Here is a 22,942-nt window from a genome sequence, read left to right as displayed (position 1 = left end):
GAAATTTTAAAAAATTCTACATTATAACACCTGTGTAGAATATGAATTTAACTCAATGATTCCAGAAAATGCAGTTTAGAAAGATGCACTTATTATGGCTCGTATTACTAAAAACATAAATGAGCATCAGGGAAGTCATATGGAAGGAATGCTTTTAGATCAAAATATCAGTTACAGAGGTACATTCCTGGTGAAAAATGACCTCAAAGTTGTTCACAAGAAGTACCCTCGATAGTTGAGGTGACCACAGATTCAATATAAATCATTTGAGAATTACCTAGATATTGTGTTTTATTTAAATCTCACAATAATTTTGGGGGCTAGGTATTATTTTACCCATTTTATACATTTTATAAAGTCCTTTCCAAATTTCATGCAGCTAGTAAGTTTGAGGACTAGGTCCTTAGTAGGAGGTAAACCTAGTTCTGTCCGATTCCCAAGTCTGGGGCCTTGGATGCTTTAGTAGTGTAGATCTATTTGCCATAAGGAAGACGAATTAAGGAGGAAACAAACTAGAAGCAGAGGGAACAGCTAAAAGATCTTAAAAAAAATAAGGTGAGTGCAACGGAGCAAGTGAGACGGCTTGGGTATGGCAGTAGCACTGGGAAAGTAGAGAGAAGGGATGGAGGCAAAAGATTGCCAAGGTCAGATGTTGAAACACTGGCTAGAATAGGAATAGAAGATGACACTGAGGTTGGCAACGTGATTGACAGGATTTACATAACAGTGATGTGGCAGAGGCTGGGCATGGAGAGAAGAGTATATTTAGATGAGAAAGTGAGGAGAAAGACATTTTGAAAGACTGTGGTGGAGTTGTTACCAAGACGGTCTTAATAATCCCCTTGGATTGACTGAACTTCAGACAGATTTCTTTCATTTTCTTTCCTTTTTTTTTTTTAAATTAAAGTACAGTCAGTTACAATGTGTCAATTCCTGGTGTACAGCACGATGTCCCAGGTTTGCAGATACACACATGCATTCGTTTCATAAGACTTCTTTCTGACTGTGGGCTCTGACTTCCTTTTTAAAGAGCATTGACTTTAGAAAATTAGCAGTTGTGAATTCTTTCTATGCCCCTTTGAGTTGTACATTTTTTTTATAACCCAGGCATGTCTTCTCAAGACCTAAAGGCCTTCTCTTTGAAATGTAATCATCAGGAAAAGACAGGACTCTTGTCTCCCAGTCTCTGCAGTAAAGTAGGAGCTTAACTTTCATAGAGTCAATCAGCAAACACAGATGGCCTCATCATATTGATCAACCTCCCTACTGATGTCCTCCAATACTTTTCCATTTGCTCACTCCAGGGTTTAAAATCCCTCCTACCTTTTGTGTTAATAGAGTTGAGTTCAGTTTCCATCCCCTATGGCAATAGCCTTAACCCCTATCACAATTGTCTTGAATAAAGTTTTCCTTGACATTTTTAACAAGTGTCCATGACACGTATCTGAGGTAGACACAGGAAGGAGATGGAGAGTTAAAGGTGGATAAGGTCACACAACGGGGAGCTTGTCCCAAGGTCAAGTTTCATAGGATCACTTTTTTCCTTTTTTGTTTGAAGTGAATTCCTAAGCTATCAGGAATCATTGTAACAAGGTATGGGGACATCATTTTGGCTTCTCTATACCTTGAATTGTTTGTCTGGCATCCTGTCTCTTCTTGTGAGATTGTAAACTCCCTGAGAACCAGGTCACGTTTTCTCTTCCCTTTCTAACCAACACTGTGTACTACGTACCGGGCACAACTGATTTTCAGCCATTTATACCCTATTTTCTTGCCACTGTTCTATGCTGGAAACTTGCATCATCAATGACTAAGAGTAAATTGGGAATGAGAGATGCATCAGTGAGAAGTAAATGTTAACTACCGAATAATTAGCTTGCCACAAATAAACATTAGGTGAATGTCCTCTTAGATTTAATAAGGAGGTACTGGGCATTTTAAAAGAATTTTAATATATATATCTCCACTTTCCATAATGCAGTGTTGACAACATACAGCCCTGACTTCTTTTGATAAAGAAAATACAGAAAATGATCATCTTATCTCCATAGATATGAATATGGTTCAGGAGAAAATTACTAAGAGAATGAAATTACTGATTAAATAATTCCACTTTCTTCCTGACTCGGTAAAGTAAGAAAGGCACAAATACCAAAGGCCTAAGCCCATCATTTAAAAAATAACTGTCTCACGACTGGGAAAAGTTTGAACACGTATAAAAATAAGGTGACAGTCTTCCAAGAAAAGAATGCAAGCTCTGAATTTCAGTGTTACATTTATAGATGATCATCTAAGAAGCTATGTGAAAGGTATTATTCATTGAGGGAAACTGGAATTTATAATATGATGGAATAAGGATCACACTTTTCTCTTTGAGGTGATTTATATTTAAATAAGTTCTCCATAATCCTTTAAACTGAAGTGCAAATTGGTTATCAAAGTCCTTTGCTGTAAGGGTTGTTCTACATAATAACGAATTTCACAGAAGTTCCTCAAAGGGAAATATTGATTTAGGCAACATCACAGGATATTTCCGTCCTAGCAACACTTTAGTGCCATAGACAGCATATAAAACACTTTCTAAAAGTCTACTTTTCTCTCTTAAGAAGTGTAGGCAGCATATGTTTCCTCAATAGAAACCATAACAGAAATTTTTAAGAAAAATTATCCTTTTGTCTATTATCTGTCATTTCTCATCCACATTAACTTAACAAAAGTTAGTGAGAATCCACTGTGTGCTAGATATATGGCTTATGTTTTTTTTTTTTTAAACTGGTTACATGAAAGTAGTAGGAAATATTCATTTGCCTATATATGTTATGTTATATATGATGGTAATACTACCAGCACCAAATAGCTTCTATTCCTCAGCCTTTACCAGGTACTACACTATATAACTTACATGTGCCACTTCACTCATTTCTCACCATGAGAGGAAGCCATTACTACCCTCATTTTATACACGAGAAAACTGAGGCTAAGTAGTGTGTGAGGATTTGAACCCTAGTTCATTTCTCTCATCCATTAAGCTGTAACACACCCTCACCGCTGGCTTCTTTTCAGTCTTGAGCCCTACATACATCATCACCAGGAGGAACGCTCTAGTCTTCTCCCCAATGATTCAGTCAACAAACAGCCAGGTTCCTCTTTGTTGTGTGTAACTCAGGGGCCCTGATCCCAACTGGTCCTCATCAGTTAGTTGTTACCCAGGTAGCCTCACTTCAGGGAAATCCTGGGGTCAGGCCCTGGGTGGAACCTGAAATTGTATGATACATCGGGAAGGACACTGTTTTCATTCACAAGCCCTGGGCTGGAGACCTAAGTCGATCACAAATGAGTTGCGTTGCTATGGAAAAATCAGTTTACCTCCTTGAACCTTCGTTTTCTCATCTGCAATATGAGGAGCTGGATTTGATTAACGGTTTTCAAACTACATATTTTATTTTAGAAAAAGCGAAGTCCTTTTGGCAAATGAAGTCTTACGCTGATTCCCAACATACCAAACAGATAGATACAGGCAGAGCTACACTATTTGGAACAAGGGCTGGATTTGGAGGAGGTGAGAGCTCACCTACCTACTGAGTCTCCTTCCAGCCCTCATCTCATCTCCAAGGAGCCTCCGAGGCATATAAGACCTTGCAGAATAAAACTTGCAAATTACACACTAGCTTGCCTCTAAGCTTATGGCAGTCCTCATAGTCTATGATTTTATACCTGTTGCCAAAATAAAAGGGTAATAGAATTGTATTAGAATGGAGCTAGGGTCAGAGCTGAAATTCAAAGGAGAGAGAATATTAAGTCAAAGAACATTGTCAAATGACGTGGCCTTGGGTGGCCAGGTACACTGTTGATATTGAGATCCTGAAACTGTGTTCTGAGGTTTTGCAGAGTTGCAGCAATGCAAGAGTTGGGCTTTATAATCATAGTTTTTGAAATCTGTTAAATTCTGCTGCAGTTAATTTAATGAAATATAAGTATAATTTTAGCCTGATGGCAATATTCCATTAATTGATTTTATTTTCTTATAGGTTACTTGATATTGAGATATAAACTTTTAATTATGATCCAACTGTTACTTATTATTGGAATCAAAATACTTCTTTTATTCCACTCTATTTAAAAATATGAATTTTAGGCAAATTGGCATACCTTCTCTAAAAAGTTAAGAAACCAGATTCTATCATTGCAATGTAGGCTTAAAGACTGTATTCATGTACCTGTATTAAACTCTATTAAACTCAGCCAGTGTCCCCCTGGATGTGTGCTATCTCTGTGATTGGCAGTGTTTCAGTGGTTTAATTCCAACATGTCTGTGGCCACAGATCTTTTTCACTTACCTGCCTCTGCCTTCTGCTGCTTCTCAATCTTCTCCAGGCGCCCTAGCAAGGAGTCAATTTTAGTTTTGATCTGGGTTAATTCTTTCTTGATTGTCTGTAACTCATCTGATTTCACTGGAAAGGGGAAAAGGGAAAGAATGTAACAGAATGTCAAATGCACCACAACTCACTCAGAACACAACCCAGAGACACCCCAAGTTTTCTCAAGACTGGGTCACATCACACAGCATACCTTTCAATTTTATCTGTTTCTCATTATGTCCAGTGATCCTGGAATACAGGATGCCTTTGCCAGTTACAGTGATTCTCAGTGATGTAAGCATCTGATACAAAATCTCTTTGCTGAAGGTTATGCAATGAGATAAAGGAATCCAGAATCATTTTATACAATAACTAAATGATACTGAATTCACTTTGCTCAAATAGTAGACTATATCTGTACTGTAAGATGCATTCAGACTGAGGAATGATTAAATCATGACAGGTAGGTTAACACTGCTTTAAGGACTATGTTGTAATATATATTTTAGCAGTCAGTGATTATTTTTAATCCAGTTCCTTGGCGGCTGATTGAAACCAGGACAAAGCATTTATCCTCTAAAGAAATGTCTTAAAAGCTGGAGAACTCTTTCCAATTTACTGAACTCTTACTGTTTCACAGATTCTTTATAAGAGATTGGGGCAACGGGTGGTGGGGCTGGAAGGGAAAGAAATTCGCTAATGTTCCCATTGATATTTTCTATGGCAGTGGTGCCTATTCCAGGTTTTGGGTGTTTAGTATCATTTCAAAGAAAAAAACATGGCACTAACACAAGACTGACTACTTTTAATTTTGCCAGGTAAGGATGTTGAAACAGCAAGCATCCTACTATCACTGGTAACAATTATTGTATACAGAAAGGGGCTTAACAAGAGGTCAGTTTCCTACTATAAGGACAATTCTTTTAATGGAGAATGTTTATGTTTATGAAACATTCACAGCACTGTTTTTATTTTCTCATTTCTCTGAGAACCACAGGAAACTTTGTCATGAACCCTCAACAATCAGAGATCAAAGACTTTTTAAAGTTGTAACTCTAGAAGAGCTGTACCTGCCTTTGTTCTTTCAAGAGGTGAGTTTTGGGGTGTCTGTGGCTCAGTAGAGAGCTATGGGTCGCTATTTGGGGTTCAGATCCTGATTTCAGTCTATTATGATTTTCTGCCACTTTTCCCTTCAAGTTTATAATGATTTTGGCTTGGATCTTCAATCCTGAAGAAATTGAGTGTCTAGTCTGATACTTTAGTCTTCAGGAATTGTTTGTAAGTAATAAAAACTAAATGCAATATATGTTCACTTGAAATAGAGCTATTTGTCAATTCAGATGTAGGAAATAATATATATGATAAATTATGTATCAATGTGCATTAATTGCTCAAAGGAAGAAGAGATTTTTCCCAATACATAAACATGAGAAAATGGCTTCTATTATAAAATCAGAATTTTTTCATAATGAGATTTTTATTTATGATATAAAGGACTTTGCAAAATAAAAACTGCAAGAGTAAATAACCCTGCATAGAGCTCCTATTATGAAGAAGCAAACTGAAAAGAGAACACAGTTTAAACTAGAGAATTGCTCCTGTGTCAATTATTTCAGACATCAAAGTGCCATTGTTGAATCGCAGTGAAATTTGCAAAATATCTTGTCACAATTGCAAATTGATTCTGCTTTGAAGAATGATTTTCATTCCCTTTGATGGAAGCATGTCATGTAGTTTTACTTAAACCTATCAAATTTAATAGAAAATATTTTATCTTAAAACATTAGATTTCAATGCAGGAGAAATGAGACTGTGGCTGGAAACTAACAAAATATATTTTTTAGTTAAGTGGAGTCCCTCCTCAGCCCAGGAAAGAGGTTCACTAATTACCTCCTTAAAAAAAAACCCATAAACAAATAAATCACTAATACCCTATTTTTTTTTTTTTTTTACTGAAGTATATATATAGTCAGTTACAATGTGTCAGTTTCTGGTATACAACATAATGTCCCAGTCATGCATATATATATCCATATATTTGTTTTCATATTCTTTTCCATTAAAGTTTATACCCATTTTACAGGAACTATCTTACAAACCAGCTAGAAAGCTGGGCTCACCAACTTCTAAGTGTCCAGGGAGTCAAAGCTTCCTTTGAGTGGAGACTCCTGGCTAACACCATAGGAAAGCGTTTTAAGACTAGGGTGGGATCATTACAAAATCTGGGTCTACTTAGTTAATGGGATTCAAGCTTAGCTACAACAGGAATGGAATCCAGGCATCCTGTCTGCCCTTTCCTGGTCCCTACCAGGGAATGCCAAATCAATCTCCAGCCCTGTGCAAACTGCCCAGCTCCAGGCTTGGAAGGGCCAGCAGCCGATACTCATCACGGTCCTGCAAAGCAAGACTTAGAAACAGTCTTCCTTTGTGAACGTTGTTTCCTTAGTGCACTTCAGCGCTGTCCTTGGGAGAAGGCTGCCCATCACCTGGCCCAGGTGGCTGTGGTCCTCTTGCTGCCTCCTTCACTAGGATTCGTTATCTATAGATGAGGTACGGTTTTGTGCTTTTATGTCTGGTTTCCAGATGGTAGCAAAGGGATGAGCCGCTGTATGTCTGATATGGTTCTCTCTATAATCTTCTCTGCCTTTTTCTACTTTGGGCGGTTTCCTGTTAACAATTTCTCTGCTGTACTGCGGATGTTTTTACTTCCTCTATCAAAATAGATGTGTATTTTACAAACCTAGAGTTTTTAAAATCTTTGCAACTATGATCTTTTTCCAAAAATTAAAGTCAGTTCAGAATTAAGGAGAGCCTTAGGTATAAAGCATTCTTGTCCATTTTCTTTTCTTTCTTTTTACATCTTCTTCCTTTCCTTTCCATTTCTATTGCACTCTTAATTGGGTGCTCCAATTCACCCAGCCTCTTACACAGTGAACTCAAAGCAAGATATATAAAAGTCATAAGCCCTTCCTACTGAATACTTCCATGATGACCCATTTCTATAGGAAAAAGACCAGAAACATACATGCACCAACTCTTTTTTTTTTTTTTAAGAATAGTAAAGGAGTTTATTAGGGTGTGCTGCCATAGACAACAGCTGACCACAACGAGAGGTGCCTGTGTGAGTACCGAGGGCCCGTTGGGGGGTCTTTTATAAGGTCGGGTCACAAGGCACCTGATGGGCTTGTGCTCAAGGCTCTGATTGGTTGCAGGTGAGGTAAGAGGTTTAGGGTCCATAAAGGGCGGTGGGGTTTGACTCTGATAAGGTGGGCTGAAACAAGCCAGCCTGCGCTATTGTGAGATTAGGCACTACCTAGGGCTATTAGTTTGTTAGGGGAAACGCGCCCAGTAAAGAACACGCTTTATCCGCTGAGGGATCGCAGGCAGACATCTGAGAGCCCGGGAGTGGAGGTCCCCGGACTTGGAAGGACATCAGTTGGCCCCACATCCCCCCCCTGACAGACTGGCAGTGACAGATCTTTCTGTATCTACTTCCTCCTGAACTGTGGGCGTCACGCTGTCCCCGTCTACAGTGCCCATCTGCCCGGGGCTGTGAGTCTCCGGCATCCCGGCAGCCGTAAAAGTGGGAGCAGAGTGCGCGCCAACTCCTTAAACTGATGTTCAGGGTCTGCTCCAAAGTATATTTGCAGTCATATGTTCTATTTCCTCTCGAAGCAAACTCTACTTGAACAGAACGGTTTAATGCTTAATCAAATAGTGTATGGAACCAGGGAGACTCCAGTTCACATCCATGCCCACTGGAGAGTCACTGGTCGTCACTGAGTCAAGTTCCTCATCTTTAACTTACATCCTTTGTTTTAAGGGCTTGTCATAAACATTTAATGCGATAATGCACATAAAGGACTTAGTACCACGATCAGAATATCATCAGGCACAACACGTGGCAGAAGCAGAAGCTATTATTACTATTTATTACTATTATTATTTACACGCCTGTTCCAGCAAAGACTCTTTCTCTCCCCAAGTACATCTACCTGCCTTTTGGAGTTTAGTTTAAGTCTTGCCTCCCCTATTAATTCTTCTTTGATTAACCCACTGGAGGGTGCATCTCTCATCTGTAACCTGTTTAACAGCATCTCACATTTACTGCTAGACACACATTGTCTGTGTTCTGATAAGGTCCTTCTCCTCCTCCTGCCTGGGGAGGCTTCTGGTGCTCACCCACGAGCTCCTGGGCGTTGAAGTCTGTCCTCCTTAGTTAAACAATGATATTAACATCTTTAAGAAGAGGTCCAAAATCAGACTGGTACCTAATGAGAATTTTTGTCTTCTCATCATATACTGGGATCCACAAAAAATTATTCAGATTCCTGGTTAATTATTTAGATCTCTGATGACACAACATTTTAAAAAGAAAGATATTTTCGTTGGTTGTCTGAAGCAAGACATATTAATGGATTTACCCCATCATAGGAGCTCTACCAGAAAACTCTTCTGAATCAATAGAGTGCATCCAATTCCTTCTTTCCTGTTTCCTCCTTCCCTCCCTCCTCTCTCTCTCCTCTCCCTTTTCTTCCTTCCTTCCTTCTTCCCTTCCTTCCTCATCTTTTTGCATTCTGAATAGATAACTCAGTATATTAAGCACAATGAGAAATGATCACATACCAGAAGATTTGTAGGTATGTGTATGTAGATATGGTTCCTGCATGCCAATTTCAAACAGACCAACGAATTTTATTAAAGCTTTGTGTATGTGCCAGGCACTTACAGTTGAGTTGACTGACTAACGGGCAGATAGATAAGCAAGCAGGAAGTGCAAAAAGAAAATTAGCATGGAAATACGCCTTTTCTCCATCAGAGGCACTATGATGAAAGAATAAGAAAGTAACCCATGCCTGTGCAGCAATTTTTTTGCATTTTCCCCAATTCCACCATAATACTCCAAATCCACAATTCTCATCTTTAAAGATATGCTGCAGAGAATATAACATCCTTATTTATTTTTTTTCTATAGCATATTGGGTAGAGTGAGGAGTGTTTCTTTTACTGAGAATAATACTGAATACTTTTAATCAACTTGCTTTTATGCAACTGTCCCCTAATGCAGACGAGCTAGAGGCTTGGGAAAATTCAATCTAATTACTGAAGATTAAGAATTCTGCAGTGCAAAAATCATGAATTTGAGAAAATTGCTTTATTTCTCGGTCAGCTCAAAATTTCCTTCTCTTGTCTCATCTTCTGCTTGACTTTCTAATTATCTTACTGTCTATGTAGTTACATCGTTTCAGCATCCCTGAGATGAGCCTTGTGAATTCAGACATCCATCCCCTTGTTTCTGTCGTTTTCAATGGTCAGTCCTACACTCTCATCTTCTCCACCTGGTAAATGCCATTTGATACTTAGATATTCAGCTTAGGGAGGGAGATCTGTCATTTTATGTAGGGTGATCAGGGAAAGCTTCATTGATAAGGTGACGTTTGAGGAAAAGTCTCAGGAAGGGGAGAAAGCAAGTCATGGGAATATCTAGAGACGGTGGGATGAGAGGAAACAGAATGATAAAAGCAAAGGCCTGAGACAGGAGTGTGCTTTGGGGTGTTGAAGGGGCAGCAAAGAGGCCAATGTTGCTGGAATGGACAGAGCAAGTGGGATGTGAGTACAAGAAGTCAGGAGGTAAGGCGGAGACTTGAGAAGAGAAAAAGGGCATGGAGAGGCGTGTACAGGGTCCTGCTGGCCAAAGTAAACACTAGCTTTTCCTCCCAGTGATGCAGGGCTCACTGCTTTACTTCTGGAGCGTCATTCTGACTTCGAGCTGTGAAACAACTGTAGGGGGTAAGGGCGGAATCAGCGAGATCGCTAAGAAGCCTGTGGAAATAATTCAAGGGAGGGGCGGCAGGAGGTCGGATTGGACCAAGGTATCAACAACTGGGTTGTGAGAAGTAGATGTATTCTGCATGGATTTTAAAGATTGAGGGGAAATAATCTACAGATCATCAGAAGTAAAATGTAGGTGAAAGAGAGGAGTCAAACAGAGCTCCAAAATTTTTGGCCTGCATAACCAGAAGGATGGACTCGCCATTTGCTAGGATGAGGAAGATTTCCAGAGGTTGGAGGTGAGGGGGAGGATCAGAGGGTCCATTTCAAATTTGTTAGTTGTGAGATGCCTATCTGTGTCCAAATACAAGTGATAAGTAGGCCTGGAGTTTATGGGACAGATCAAAGGTACAAAAATAAATTTGGGAGTAACCGGTTAGAGGTGGCATTTCAAGTTAATACAGAGGATGTCTGCCCTGGTAGTTGAGTATACACACTCAATAGAAGACATCAGTAATTTTATCTTCAAAGGAAAGTGTCTTTTACTCTTTCCTCTAGATAAATTCTATAGCAACAACAATAAAAATTACAGACAAAAGAAAACATACTGCCATTCAGTTGTCCAGTTGAGCATAATAGTTTATTTTTGTATGGGTGATTATAGAATTTGAATTTAGAATTATTCTTCAGGATCAGTAAAGTGATAAGTGAAAAAAAAAAGACTAACAAAGCCTCTAGGATAGGTTAGTTTAGCTTGTTTTATGGACACTAGAGAAGCTAAGGAGTCAGGTTGGAGCAGACAGGTATCTTAAATATTTTCCCTAAACTATCACTGTAGTTTTTAGTTAGAAAGAAAAAAAAGCCATATTAAATCATTTCAGACCTGCTCTGTCTAAATAGATCATTGATTTGGTGATAAATGTTATTACATTTTGATACAGTGAACAAAATGATGTTTGTGCCTTTTGGTGTGACATGAGATACAATCCAAAAAGGAAATTACACAGAATGACACAATCTGACTGTATCAAAAAATGTGTGCATCTCTGGTTTCTGTGGTAAAAAAAAAAAAATCCCAATTTATTTTAATCATCTGTGGGGTGAGTCTATGCAGGGACAAATAAACTTCAGCTACCTGTCTAGACTAGTGGTTTTTAACAGAAGGTAATATTGCCCTGCAGGGGACATTTTACAATGTTTGGAGATGTTTTTGATTGCTACGACTTGGAGAGGGTGGTGTTACTGGCATCCCGTGGGCATCTGGTCTGCCAAATAGCCTACAATGTATGGGTTAGCCCCCAACACCACATCGTAGAATTATCTGATCAAAAAAGTACCAAGACTTAGAAACCCAGATCTGAACAGTTACATACTCTCCCTCACCAACACCATGCTTTTTATGAACTATAAGAAAATTGTAAAATGTCTGTAATCACATGGACTTTAATAATAATTCACATTTATTTTTTTACGTAAGTATAGTCAGCTTACAATGTTGTGTCAGTCCCTGGTGTTTAGCATCATATTTCAGTCATCCATATACATACATATACTCCTTTTCATATTCTTTTCACTATAGGTTACTACAAGATATCGAATATAGTTCCTTGTGCTCTACAGAAGAAACTTACCTATTCTATATATACTAGTTAATATCTGCAAGTCTTGGACTCCCAGTTTATCCCTTCCCACCCCTTTTACCCTCAGCTACCATGAGATTGTTTATTAATTCTCATTAATTTATGTTACTCTTCCATTTTAACCTCCACCTTGACATTTAAATAACAAAAACTAAGGAAATACATGTAATTTGTATAGAACTGAATTTTTCAATCGTTTTTATATACACTGTTTCAACAACAAGAAACCTGAGAATCTGACAACTTACATTACATTCTCAAAGCCCTATAGTGATTTTGTGTAACGTAGTCATCTGAACAGGGGGAGTTCAGGTTCAAGTCGAGGTCTTCTGCTTACAAACTCTACCCTCTTTATGGCGCCAGGCAGCTTCATTAGAAGTAAAAATGTGATTGTCAGTTTTAGTTCTTCCTCTCATTATGAATTAAGGAAGCATAGATTTTTTAATTCAGGCACATCCAGAAAAAAAAAAAAACAGGTTTTAATTCAGTCACATCCTAAAAAAAACAAGGATCACTGGTTTCTGTAATATGGATTTTTCAGAAATCTATCATTATCGCTTCAATTTGTCTGTCTCTGCCCCCTTCCTTTCACTCCGTGTTTTAAGCTAGTTCAATATGCAAAAGTTAAGTTGACAGCCTTGTAAATAGTTTTCAAAAGCCAGACTTTAAAGGATTTTGCTAAAAGAAATTGAAGCAATTAGTGTAATTCTCCATTTATATATGTAAATATAATTTGGCAGTTACCACTCTTATGGATGGAATGTCCTAGAAAAAGCAATTATATCTATGTGCGTGCATATGTATTCATAATGCCTATGCATATATCCATTGATACCAATTATTTGTACATACTTTCAGAAAGAGAAAATGAAATGGAGAATAAAGTGTATTATTTTATTCAATAACTATTCATTAAAGTTACTAATTAAGCCCTATAATTAAGAGTCATGTGAGTGAAGCAGGGACTGGCTGAGCAGGGGATGGACAGAACGATGCTGAGTGGTCTGACGTACACTCGACCCCTCTGTACCCTGCAGGACCCACTCAATCTTGGCCCGCCCCGATGTCCCGGGGGTCAGGTATGCAGAGGTGCACTGCAGCCACATCCTGCAAACGAAATAGGACAGCAGCAGCTTAAGAGTATGAAGAGCCCAGGAGGTGGGCAAACTCTGAAGCCAGGCGCTAATCAGGTCCATTTTTTATGGAATTCCAGAGGGGGGAGGACAACAGCATCTCCCTACAGACCCAGCAACCAGGCTACTCATTAAACACCTGCTGTGTGCATCCAAGCATCTAGCATTTCACTAGCAGCTGCACATACACCATTTCATTTAATCCTTAAGATAAACATACAAAGTATGTATCATTATACTTCTTTCTGTGGATTAGACTAATGAATGCTAGAAAAGTTAAGTAATGCAGAGAGGCAACAAAGTCAGGTTTAGAGTGGGATGCCTGACTCACAGCTGTGGTTTATGTTTGTTTGATTGCTTTTTTTCACCCTGAGTCTGCCTCCTTGGTTTCACAGAGTTTACAACTAGTGGAGGAAAAAGAATATGTAAACAAGTTGTTATAATGCATAAGTACATCAATTATGTAAAATAATGGAGCAGTAAGTGAAATGTGCCTATCGCGTGATACTGAAGTTAATTTTTGGTCTTCCCCACCAGACTGTAAGACCCTGCCAATGAAAGATGCTGTCTACTTTGTATATGGAATATTACTTCCTTGGAGGTCACATCTATTTCATCTATGGAATATTAGTTTGGCAGTAACTGAAATCATGTCAACTATGTGGGTAAAGACAAAAGCAAAATTAGGTTTCGTGTGGTTAGATGACAGATCATGAAAATATTCATGTAAGCATGGGGGCCCTGAACTATGACTGGAAGGATACTTTGGCTGTCAGAAAGCCAAAAAGGTCTTCCAAGTTAAGGAAGCAGAAAATCTTAAGGACCTTGAAAAAGTATATGAACACCTTGGCTTCTCTTAGACCCTGAAGTGGAGGCCGGAATTTGTTCCCTTGTTTCATTAACTCAAGAATATTCTAGAACTAAGTAGCATTTCTAAAGGTGTAATTCATAGTCAACTATGAAATGTACAAAAGACAAAAAGTAAAATGCAGAAAGCAAATGTAATATTGGTGACACACATTCCACAAATATTTTAGAGTATTATATTGTGCAATGCAAAAATAACTTGAGGGACAAATTTGGAATGCACAATGCAGAGATCAGATGTCCATAAAAATGGCTATAAAATTAAGCAGAAGGCTTAGATGTCACAATAGGAAGAGAAACGACTGATTTGGCTTTAGCAGCCAGACTTTGCCCTTACAGCCCAAAAGGGTCCAAACTTGTTTCATCAGAATAACATTACCTGAGTTGGACCTTGAAAGACAGGTAAAAGTATTAATAATGTTTATTTGTATATCAGACAGTGCATTGATAACACATTTCTTGAGATAAAAGAGCTTTCAGATGGAGGTAGATGAGCATGGGTTTGGAAGCATTAAGTAAGTGTTCAGTTAAACTAGAGAAGGGTGGTGGGGGGGGGGGGTACTGGAAGCGCAAGGACCAGATCAGACATATCTGGAGAACAACACTGAAGAGTCTGGTTTCTTACTTGGTAAATGATAGTAGTTTTGAGTTTTGAGTGAGGAATTGACGAAACATTTGGTTTCAAATAATCCTGCATTTGGGCACATAATTAATGAGATTGAGGGAGAGCAGAGTCAAGAAAACTAGTTTTAAGAGACTATTAGAGTAGGCAAGGATTTAATGTCTATGTGTCGTCAAAAAAAAAAAAAGCGCTAAGATGTGAAATAAGGTCTCTGCATTTCTGTATTTTAAAACAGCTTTATCAAGATATGATTCACATACAATACCATTCACCCACTTAAAGTGTACAATTCAATGTGTTTTTTTTTTTTTTTAGCATATTTACAGTATTGCTCAACCATCACCACAATCTAATTTTGGAATATTTCATCCTAAGGGAAATCCCATATTCATTAGCAGTCAGCCCCCATTCTCTTCTCTCCTCCTCCCCTCAGTTCTAAGCAACCACTAGTCTATTTTCCACCTCTATAAATTTGTCTGTTCTGGATATTTTATATGAATGGAATCATGCGATACGTGGACTTTTGTGACTGACTGTCATCACTTAGCACGTATCAGTACTTAATTTCACTTTATTGATGAATACTATTGCAGGTTATGGAATATTCACATTTTAGTTATCATTTCATCAGTTGATGGACATTTAGGTTATTTGAACTTGTAACTAAAAGTAATGCTGCTTTGAACATCTCTATACAAGTGCTTGTGGGAATGTATGTTTTAATTTTTCTTGAGTACATACTCTGGAGTGGAGTCAGGGCAAAAAAATAAAAATACAGAGTGGTCAAGGATCTGCTGATTAGGACCAGATTGAGGAAAAGAGCAGAAGAGGAAGAAGCAGAAGTGAGAAATGTCAAGGTTTATCGACGGGGCTTAATGCTCACCAGCTTTTATAATCCCACAGTGGAATGATTAGATCTTTTCTGGAACTGCTAGTGGAGCACAAAGTAAAACATAAATTCTACAGTAGAACCGAGAAAACCATCTCCAGCGCTCACAAGCTATGTTGATATAAAGATTTTGTTGAACGTCTCATTTGCCTTCTTTTCCTTCGATATTTTAAAATCTGGTTCTATTCATGAGCCACATTAAAGCCTAGACAAAAACCCAGGCACAGATGCTCACAAGTGTTTTTATTTCTTATAAAGACATTGTGATTGTTTTGGTGGAGTTGCTGTGTGTCTTAAGCATTCGGTGGTGGTTTTAGCAGGGATTTATTATTCTCTTTATACAAAGTGCTCAGTGGCCTCCAGAGAGTGAAGCCATGTGTATCTGAGAAACTCAGTGCATTTACCAGGATGAGCTGAACAGGCCTGCACCTCATTCTCTTCAATTAATTACTTATCTAAAAAAATATGCAGGAATTTGGCCATTAAAATGAAAAGAGCTGAAGGAGAGGCCAAGACCTCCACATTCTGTTTAGGTTTTACGTGCACATAACCCTGTGCTGTGGGATGAATTCTGTACCGCTCTTCAAATCTTATATATTAAAGTTCTGCCCGAAAACCTTCCAGAATAAAACTGGATTCTGACAGTTAAAGAGATAATCAAGTTCAAATGAGGTCACTTGATCCAGTAAGCCCTAACTCAATACGACTGGGGTCCTTTAAGAAGAGGAAATTTGGACACATACACACAGAAGGAAGATGGTGTGAAGACTCAGGGAGAAGATGGTCATCGACAAGCCGAGGAGAGAAGGGACACAGACCCCTCCCGCAAGGCCCTGGGAGGGAACCAACATGACCCACACCTTGACCTCTAACTTCCAGCTTCCAGAACTGTGAAGAAGCAGACACCTGTTCTTTGAGCCATCCGTTTGTGGTCCTTTGTTAGGACAGCCCTAGCAAATGAATACAACCCTCATATAAATTTCTTAAACTATCATTTTGATCCGGTAGCACTTTGCTGAGAATCTTTCCGCTCAGCCCTGGATGATTCAAACTCTTCAGTATTCTCCACAGGCTTTCACTGTCCTGTTATCTACCTTTATCTTTTGTTTTGCTTAATTTTCATACCCTCAGTTTCTTAACTGACGTTGCTGGCAATAGATCTTTGCTTCAGATAATAATAACATTATTGTTATTATTATTATTGCTATTCTGGTTTGTTATTAAGATTTTGTTGTTAAGACATTCATAGTGGGACTCTTGCTCTGAAAGCTTTACATGTGTTAACTCATTGAATCCTTGCAAAAACTTTATAGAGTGTATCCCATAGATGGGGTAAGATTATCATTCCCATTTGATAGATGAGGAAACTGAGGCACAACAAAGTATCTTGTCCCTAAATACGTAGCTAGTGATTGGCAGAGCCATTACACCCAGCAATTTCACATCGCAGACTCTTAACCACATCACTATCACCACTACTACCGTTTAACCTCACTGAAAGTGCATTATTTGACAAGACTTGCCCAAGAACTTGATATGCGTAAGTAACTTAATTCCCATGACAGACTATTGGATACATAGTACTATTATTTCCATTGCACAGATAGAAAGTGGAAGCAATAAGGGTTAAAGGATTTCTCAAGGCCACAGTGTTCCTATGCTGTGGAACACGAATTCCAGCCCAATCTGACATGAAAGCTTCTGCTCCTCCCCACCCAGGTACTGTCTCCTGGAAAGAATGGGTCTCTCTTGTTCTCCTTCCAAATCCTCCTATCCTTCTAAACTCAATTCAATATCCTCTATGAAGCTTTCCCTAACCCCTCTGGCCAACAGTAATTTCCTTCCTTAAGACCTAAAAGCAGAACACATATTTTGGCCAAGATAACGGGATGTTGGGGGCTGTTTAGTGATACTTTTCTGGATATTAACATTGTTTCTCTGATTGATGCTTTATTTCTATATTAAAATCTTGTGCTTTTTAGGGGAGGAAAAACCAACACAACAACACTTCCTTAGAGTTGGGGATAAGTTCTCAACAACGACTATTTATGTGTAATCGCACTGTCTTTAACTGTCTATCAGGTGCTTCCGAGATTTCACCTTTGTTCTGTCACCTACCCTGTCACTGCAGGTGCACTGATGGGACCCCAAAGGCATCAAGACTTACCAGGATTAGACATTAGGATTTAGATTAATTATTTAAAGAAATTGATTTTATATTTTTGTTTTTCAGAGGGCACTGATTTTTCCACTAAGAAACTCAGCTAAAGCTCATAGGTTTTCACATCTTCTCTTTTGTAAAGGCTTCTTAGCAACGTCCCATCTTCTGTATCTTATGATTCCACGATGTGGGAAAGAACAAGTTGATTATAGTTTTAGTTCAAGTTGATTTGAAAAGGGAAAGAAATACCTAATGATAATCCAATTTTTTAAAAGAACAATTCATTTTAAACACTTATCTGTATTCAACTTGGGCAAATTATAGTGTTACTATATTTTTTCTTTCTATGGTTTTTCTTCTCAGTGGAATTCAGTACTATTAAAAATTCTAAGGTAAGAAATGACAAACTGTTCAAGCTACAACATTAATTTCTTCCTCCTGAACTTGCCAAGTCATTAAATACTGGGAAACAACTATTAATAAAAGAGCAAAATATATACCTCAGTAAATGTTCATTCACTTAAGCCAATATTAACACAGTCTATTTCCCACTTCACTCAAATTTTTCATGTGTGATTTGAATTTGAAAATTATTGTTATTCCTGGACAGTAGGTTGATTATAAAAGTACTATTACATAATGAATATTGATATATACACATCAACATTTGAATATTAAGGTATTTTCTTCAAAATAACCTCTGGAAACTATTCTTCTCTGCAACGCTGGGGTATTTGGCAATCAAGTGGCTGAGTTGTACAAAATGGCACTTGCCCAAGAGTGGCCACCAACCAGTGGTTTTAAATCAAGGTGGCACCATCTCCTTAAGGAAGATTTAGAAATGTGTACGTGTATGTACAGTTGTTACAAAAACTGAGGCATTTAAGGTTTGAGGGTCAGGGATGCTAAATGTTCTGCGAAAGCTTAGAATACTCTTACAGAATGTAGACCTACCAAAACATCAATAATGACATATAATTGATATAATAAATTGATATAATTGATATAATAAATTAATATAAATAGTACAATAATTGATAAACATTGTTTCAAAAGTGACTACAGGGCAAACCTACAGATCCTTAAAATATTTCCATTTGAAATTAACTTAATGCTAACAAAGTCTTCTGTAAAGCCAGCAGGAAATTCAATGTTACATTTTTCACAGCAAGAACCAAATCCAAGAACTTTGTTTGCTTTTGATAATAGTCTGAGAGCAAGTAAGACTGTTTAAAGATTGCTGCAGAAAGTCATTTTCTTTTAGTCCTAAGACTCAGAAAGGGAATTCATATTTTTCTGTCCACAGAATAATTAGATAAATAGATAAGTAAGGACACAGGGAACTATAAATCTATGAATTTGTCACTTTAGTTATATAATTGGCTAAGTCAAATTCTGAGTGCACCAAACTTAGTTACCAGAAGCATCACTGCTTCAGGTAACTGTTTTTTTTTTCATGTTCTCATGTATTTCAACAGCGTTTTTAGTATTTCTGATGGTACTAGGTACAACGTCATATTCTATAGTAGACTGCTTTTAGGGATGCAAATGAAGAAACATGGGTCTAGTGTTGACGCCACCATTACTAACCATGTGACCTTCTCTGTGCTTATTCGTCAATAAAGTTGGAATAACAGCATTTGCCTAACTTGTCTTAATAGACTGGGATGCAGAGTAACTACAAAATCCCTACAATGTCCTAACAGGCTGCCCTGGAATTCACCCTCCTACCTCTCTGACCTGATTTCCATTCATATTTCCCTTTCCTCGCTCTGCTGCTCTGGTTTTCTTGCTGTTCTTTGACTCTTAACAATGTAACATCTCTGCACTGTTCCCTCTGCCCAGATGCTCTGCCTCCTATGGCTTCACGTTCAATCTTGCGCTCCCTTAACTTCCATGGGGTCTCTGCTCAATGCCACCTTGTCAGAGAGGCAATCATATACCAGCCTATGAAATACTCTGCTCCCAGCCTTCTCTCTCGCTTTATTCTACTCTGTGTATGACACAGTGATGATCTACTTTATGGCATCTCAGATTTTACTTTGTTTGCTATTGTCTGTCTCTTTTCTGCGAGAATGTTATCTCAAGAAATGCAAGAAATTTTGGTATCCTTTCCTTGGGAATAATATTCTAATAACAAATTAGAGTTTTTTCTGAATCTTCCTACATAAAATTTAGCAATGTGCTTAGTTGGAAAGTTTGTATCTCTACTTTTTTACTAATTAATGTGAAATTATATAAATATTATTTTATTTTTATGACATTACATATGTTTTCAGATGCATAACTCTCATTAGTTAGAATATTACGAAAAGTTACACTTTTAATATATCTACTATAATTATTTTAATTATCCCAATGCTCAAATATTCAAAACATGCACTAATTTTGTATCCTATTTCCGTGAAAAGATACTATACGCACTCTCTTTTGAAGCGAAATTCTTCCTTCACCAAAGGCAACACATTGTATTTCAGGACTTTTAACGTCACAAGCTAGGTGGGCCAAGGTCAAGGTTTTTGCTCTGATAAGATAGTTTTAAAACGGGTCCGAGTTTTTGCCAGTCATGTTTGTGCCCGTGTCTCCCGGGGCAGTGTAGTGTGGGGGAAAGCAGAGGCCATTTCTTATCCATTTTGTATTTCTCTAATACCTTGTACATAGCAGGCACTCCATAATTATTGATTAACTCATTGAATATAGACACTCATGCTATGATAAGCACCCACACCCGTCTTTAAAGGGAAACGAAATAAAGAAGATTACTTACACTTCGAGCCCGATGAAGAAGACCCGCTGACTGTGGACCTCGATCCCCCTTTCATGGAAAAGACTCCTTTCCCCCTGCGAGTTGTTGTTACGGCCACTCGGGGGCGCTTCAGCGGAATTACTGCGCGGGGAGGCGGAGGCACACGCCCGTGGTAATCAAACAGCCTTCACAAAACACACATGCGACTGAGAGTTGGTTTATGCCCAAGTGTTCTGTGCAATGTGTGAAATGATTAAGTGAATGGCCTTGTAAAAAAAAAAAAGGTCAATAAATGCTTTTGTCATGGTTGCTGTTCTTACTCAGAAAGATTCCTTTTTCACTAAAGAAATAAGATGCTAGTGAAATCTATGCTTGCTGGACGTTGGGATCCGACCCTCCAACAGGGTTTCATATCTTTAAGATATGAAAGGACAGAGAGTTTTGCTCCAGTAGTACCATGCCATTTGTTGAAATTACGCTGACCTTCACTCCCAAGTACGTTTCTTTGCTTGATTGAACAGATTTACCCTTGTTAGAAATCTTCCTTTATACACATCAGACACTTTTTGGCACATTAATTTGAAACCAAGAAAAGATCGCGTAGAATCAGGAACAAAGCAAAGAAAACCACTGTGTGATCAGAAAACAGCTCAGAAGGAAAAAATAATTAGATGTAGGACTCACTTAAAGAGAACAGCTATGAGGGACAAGCTCTGTCTCTGAGAGCTCTGAGTAATGAAAGGCTCTTCTGACTGCAGAGAAAAAAACGAGGCTGAGTTTGAATGAAAGGGCACTAGCATGAGCGGAAAACTTTGCTGACTAAAGTACTAGTTGGGAAATATTTATCAGGATAACTTTTTATTATTCTGACCATTTGATAGACGTGCAAATTGAGACTGGAGGTATCTGTCATTAGCTGTTAAAAATTCCTCTAACAAAAAACAATGCCAATGAAACCCTTTGAAAGCTTCTGTGAAAAATGATGTTCACCACAATCAACACATTTCCGTTAAACAATGAAAGGAATAAAAGTGTAAGACTATTTACTCATTTATATAAATATATAATTAATAGATTCAAAGTTTCATATTATACCGCGCACACACACGACACATTTTTGTATGACTTAGCACATGCAAGCAGCATAAAAGGGTCAGAGAAAAATATGATATATATACTCATTTATTTTTAAAGCTATTCGTCAGTGAACCAGAGATCTATTCTCGTTATAACCCACTGTAAAGAAAATAGCATCAGTGACTTAGATTGATGATTGTTACATATTTTACTGTGCCATGATTATATGGGTTATATTTTCATAACTGCTTTAAAACAGTCAATAAAAATAATCTAATATGGAAGCTAGAAATGAGAAAATTAGAACAGAGAGAAAATATTTGAAGCCTTCTATAATAGGTTATGTCCTAAAATTCCATCTCATTTACACATACAGGTGAAAATGTGATAATCCTTTTTTTGGGGGAAAACAATATATGAAATATAATTACAATTAAGAGACACTGGCTTCCAAATATTCACTCAGAAACATTTAAAACTATGACACTATGGGGGGAAAAGTTGCGTAGAGACCACACTTGAAGCAGAGCTTGGTCTAGGAATGTCTTCTCCGTTAGAGAGGTAAAGTGTCCAAAAACGATTTGGAAACATGCTGGGGAAATACTAAGAGGTGTCTGGAAAGGAAAAGAAATGAGATGAGACAGAGTTCAAAAGAGGTGCCTTCCTCTGTGAATAACAAAGTCCATTAGAGCCGAGGAACTGCCGGTGAAGAACAGGTCGTGGATGTCAACACATTATAGTTTACTCCAAACGGCATAGGGAGGGTGAGGCTGCAAGGGGTCATGAATCCCATCCTTACCACCAGGGCCTCGAAGATCAGAAGGGTCAACAAAGCCTGCCCCTCATCTCAATCACAAAACAAGGTCCGCATTACTTATTTATAAGTTGAATTCACAGAGCACCTTAAGTCAGTGAACCACAATATGAAGGCGCATTTCATGAGCTACATACAACACCCAAAGCTATCGAGGGAAAAGAAATAGGGCAACTGACTGAGCTTTTCCAGGGAAGAAGTTGCTCCTTGAGATGAAAGGCAGGCTTATTTGGAGGAACCGTCTCCGCAGGACTTGAAAATAGCAATTTAGCAGGTTCATTAAATAAGGTAATCTATACTTTGGGCTATGAAAAAATATGCAATGTAAGAATGCTGCACTGGAAATTCAGGCCAAGGAAAGCTACCGTAATTCACTGCTACTTCAATTAACAATGCAATTCGATAGTATTTTATAGGGAATTGAAATGTTTATCAATATTTTTATTGCTTCCCCCAGCCAAAGATTACAAACTTCCAGTGTTGGTCAGGCCAGATACCATGTTGAGAAAACGAGAGCTTTTAGAATGGGATATATATTTTAGGAACAAACTCAGTATGTATTGTGTCCTTTGTTATAAATCCCTGTAGGGAGTGGCCCTTGTTCGCTGAATATTTTGATGTGATGCTTCAAAGAAAGATGACTCCTTTCTCACCTGGAATTACGTAAGGTTTTGCCAATTCTTTCTGCCCTCCTGCTGGGAAGATATGCAGCATCAGAACTTAACTTTTAAAAAGTGATATGTAATCCACAAACAAAGCTAAAATGGGCACCTCACATGAGAACAGAATTTTTAATTTTAATAGAGTTGGGGTGTTTGTTAATTTTCATCGGGCAAAGTTGAGCTTACCAGAAATACAGTGAA

General features: G+C 38.1%; 1 protein-coding gene across 3 annotated transcripts in view; it reads right to left on the bottom strand.

Annotated features, from left to right (window-relative positions):
* Positions 1 to 22,942, bottom strand: part of RALYL (RALY RNA binding protein like) — a 298,333-nt gene that overhangs the window by 40,304 nt on the left and 235,087 nt on the right. For all 3 annotated transcript variants that reach the window (XM_064480903.1, XM_064480904.1, XM_010979376.3), the window contains exons 5-6: positions 20,210 to 20,373; positions 4,338 to 4,451 (exon numbers count right to left, since the gene is read on the bottom strand). In XM_064480903.1, the coding sequence (XP_064336973.1) occupies positions 4,338 to 4,451; positions 20,210 to 20,373 (278 nt within the window). The remainder of the gene's footprint in view (positions 1 to 4,337; positions 4,452 to 20,209; positions 20,374 to 22,942) is intronic.

Source organism: Camelus dromedarius, chromosome 30 (assembly GCF_036321535.1).
Source record: "Camelus dromedarius isolate mCamDro1 chromosome 30, mCamDro1.pat, whole genome shotgun sequence".
NCBI classification, from domain to species: domain Eukaryota; kingdom Metazoa; phylum Chordata; class Mammalia; order Artiodactyla; family Camelidae; genus Camelus; species Camelus dromedarius.
Note: the sequence above shows the minus strand (reverse complement) of the source record. Positions and strands in the feature narration are given on the sequence as shown.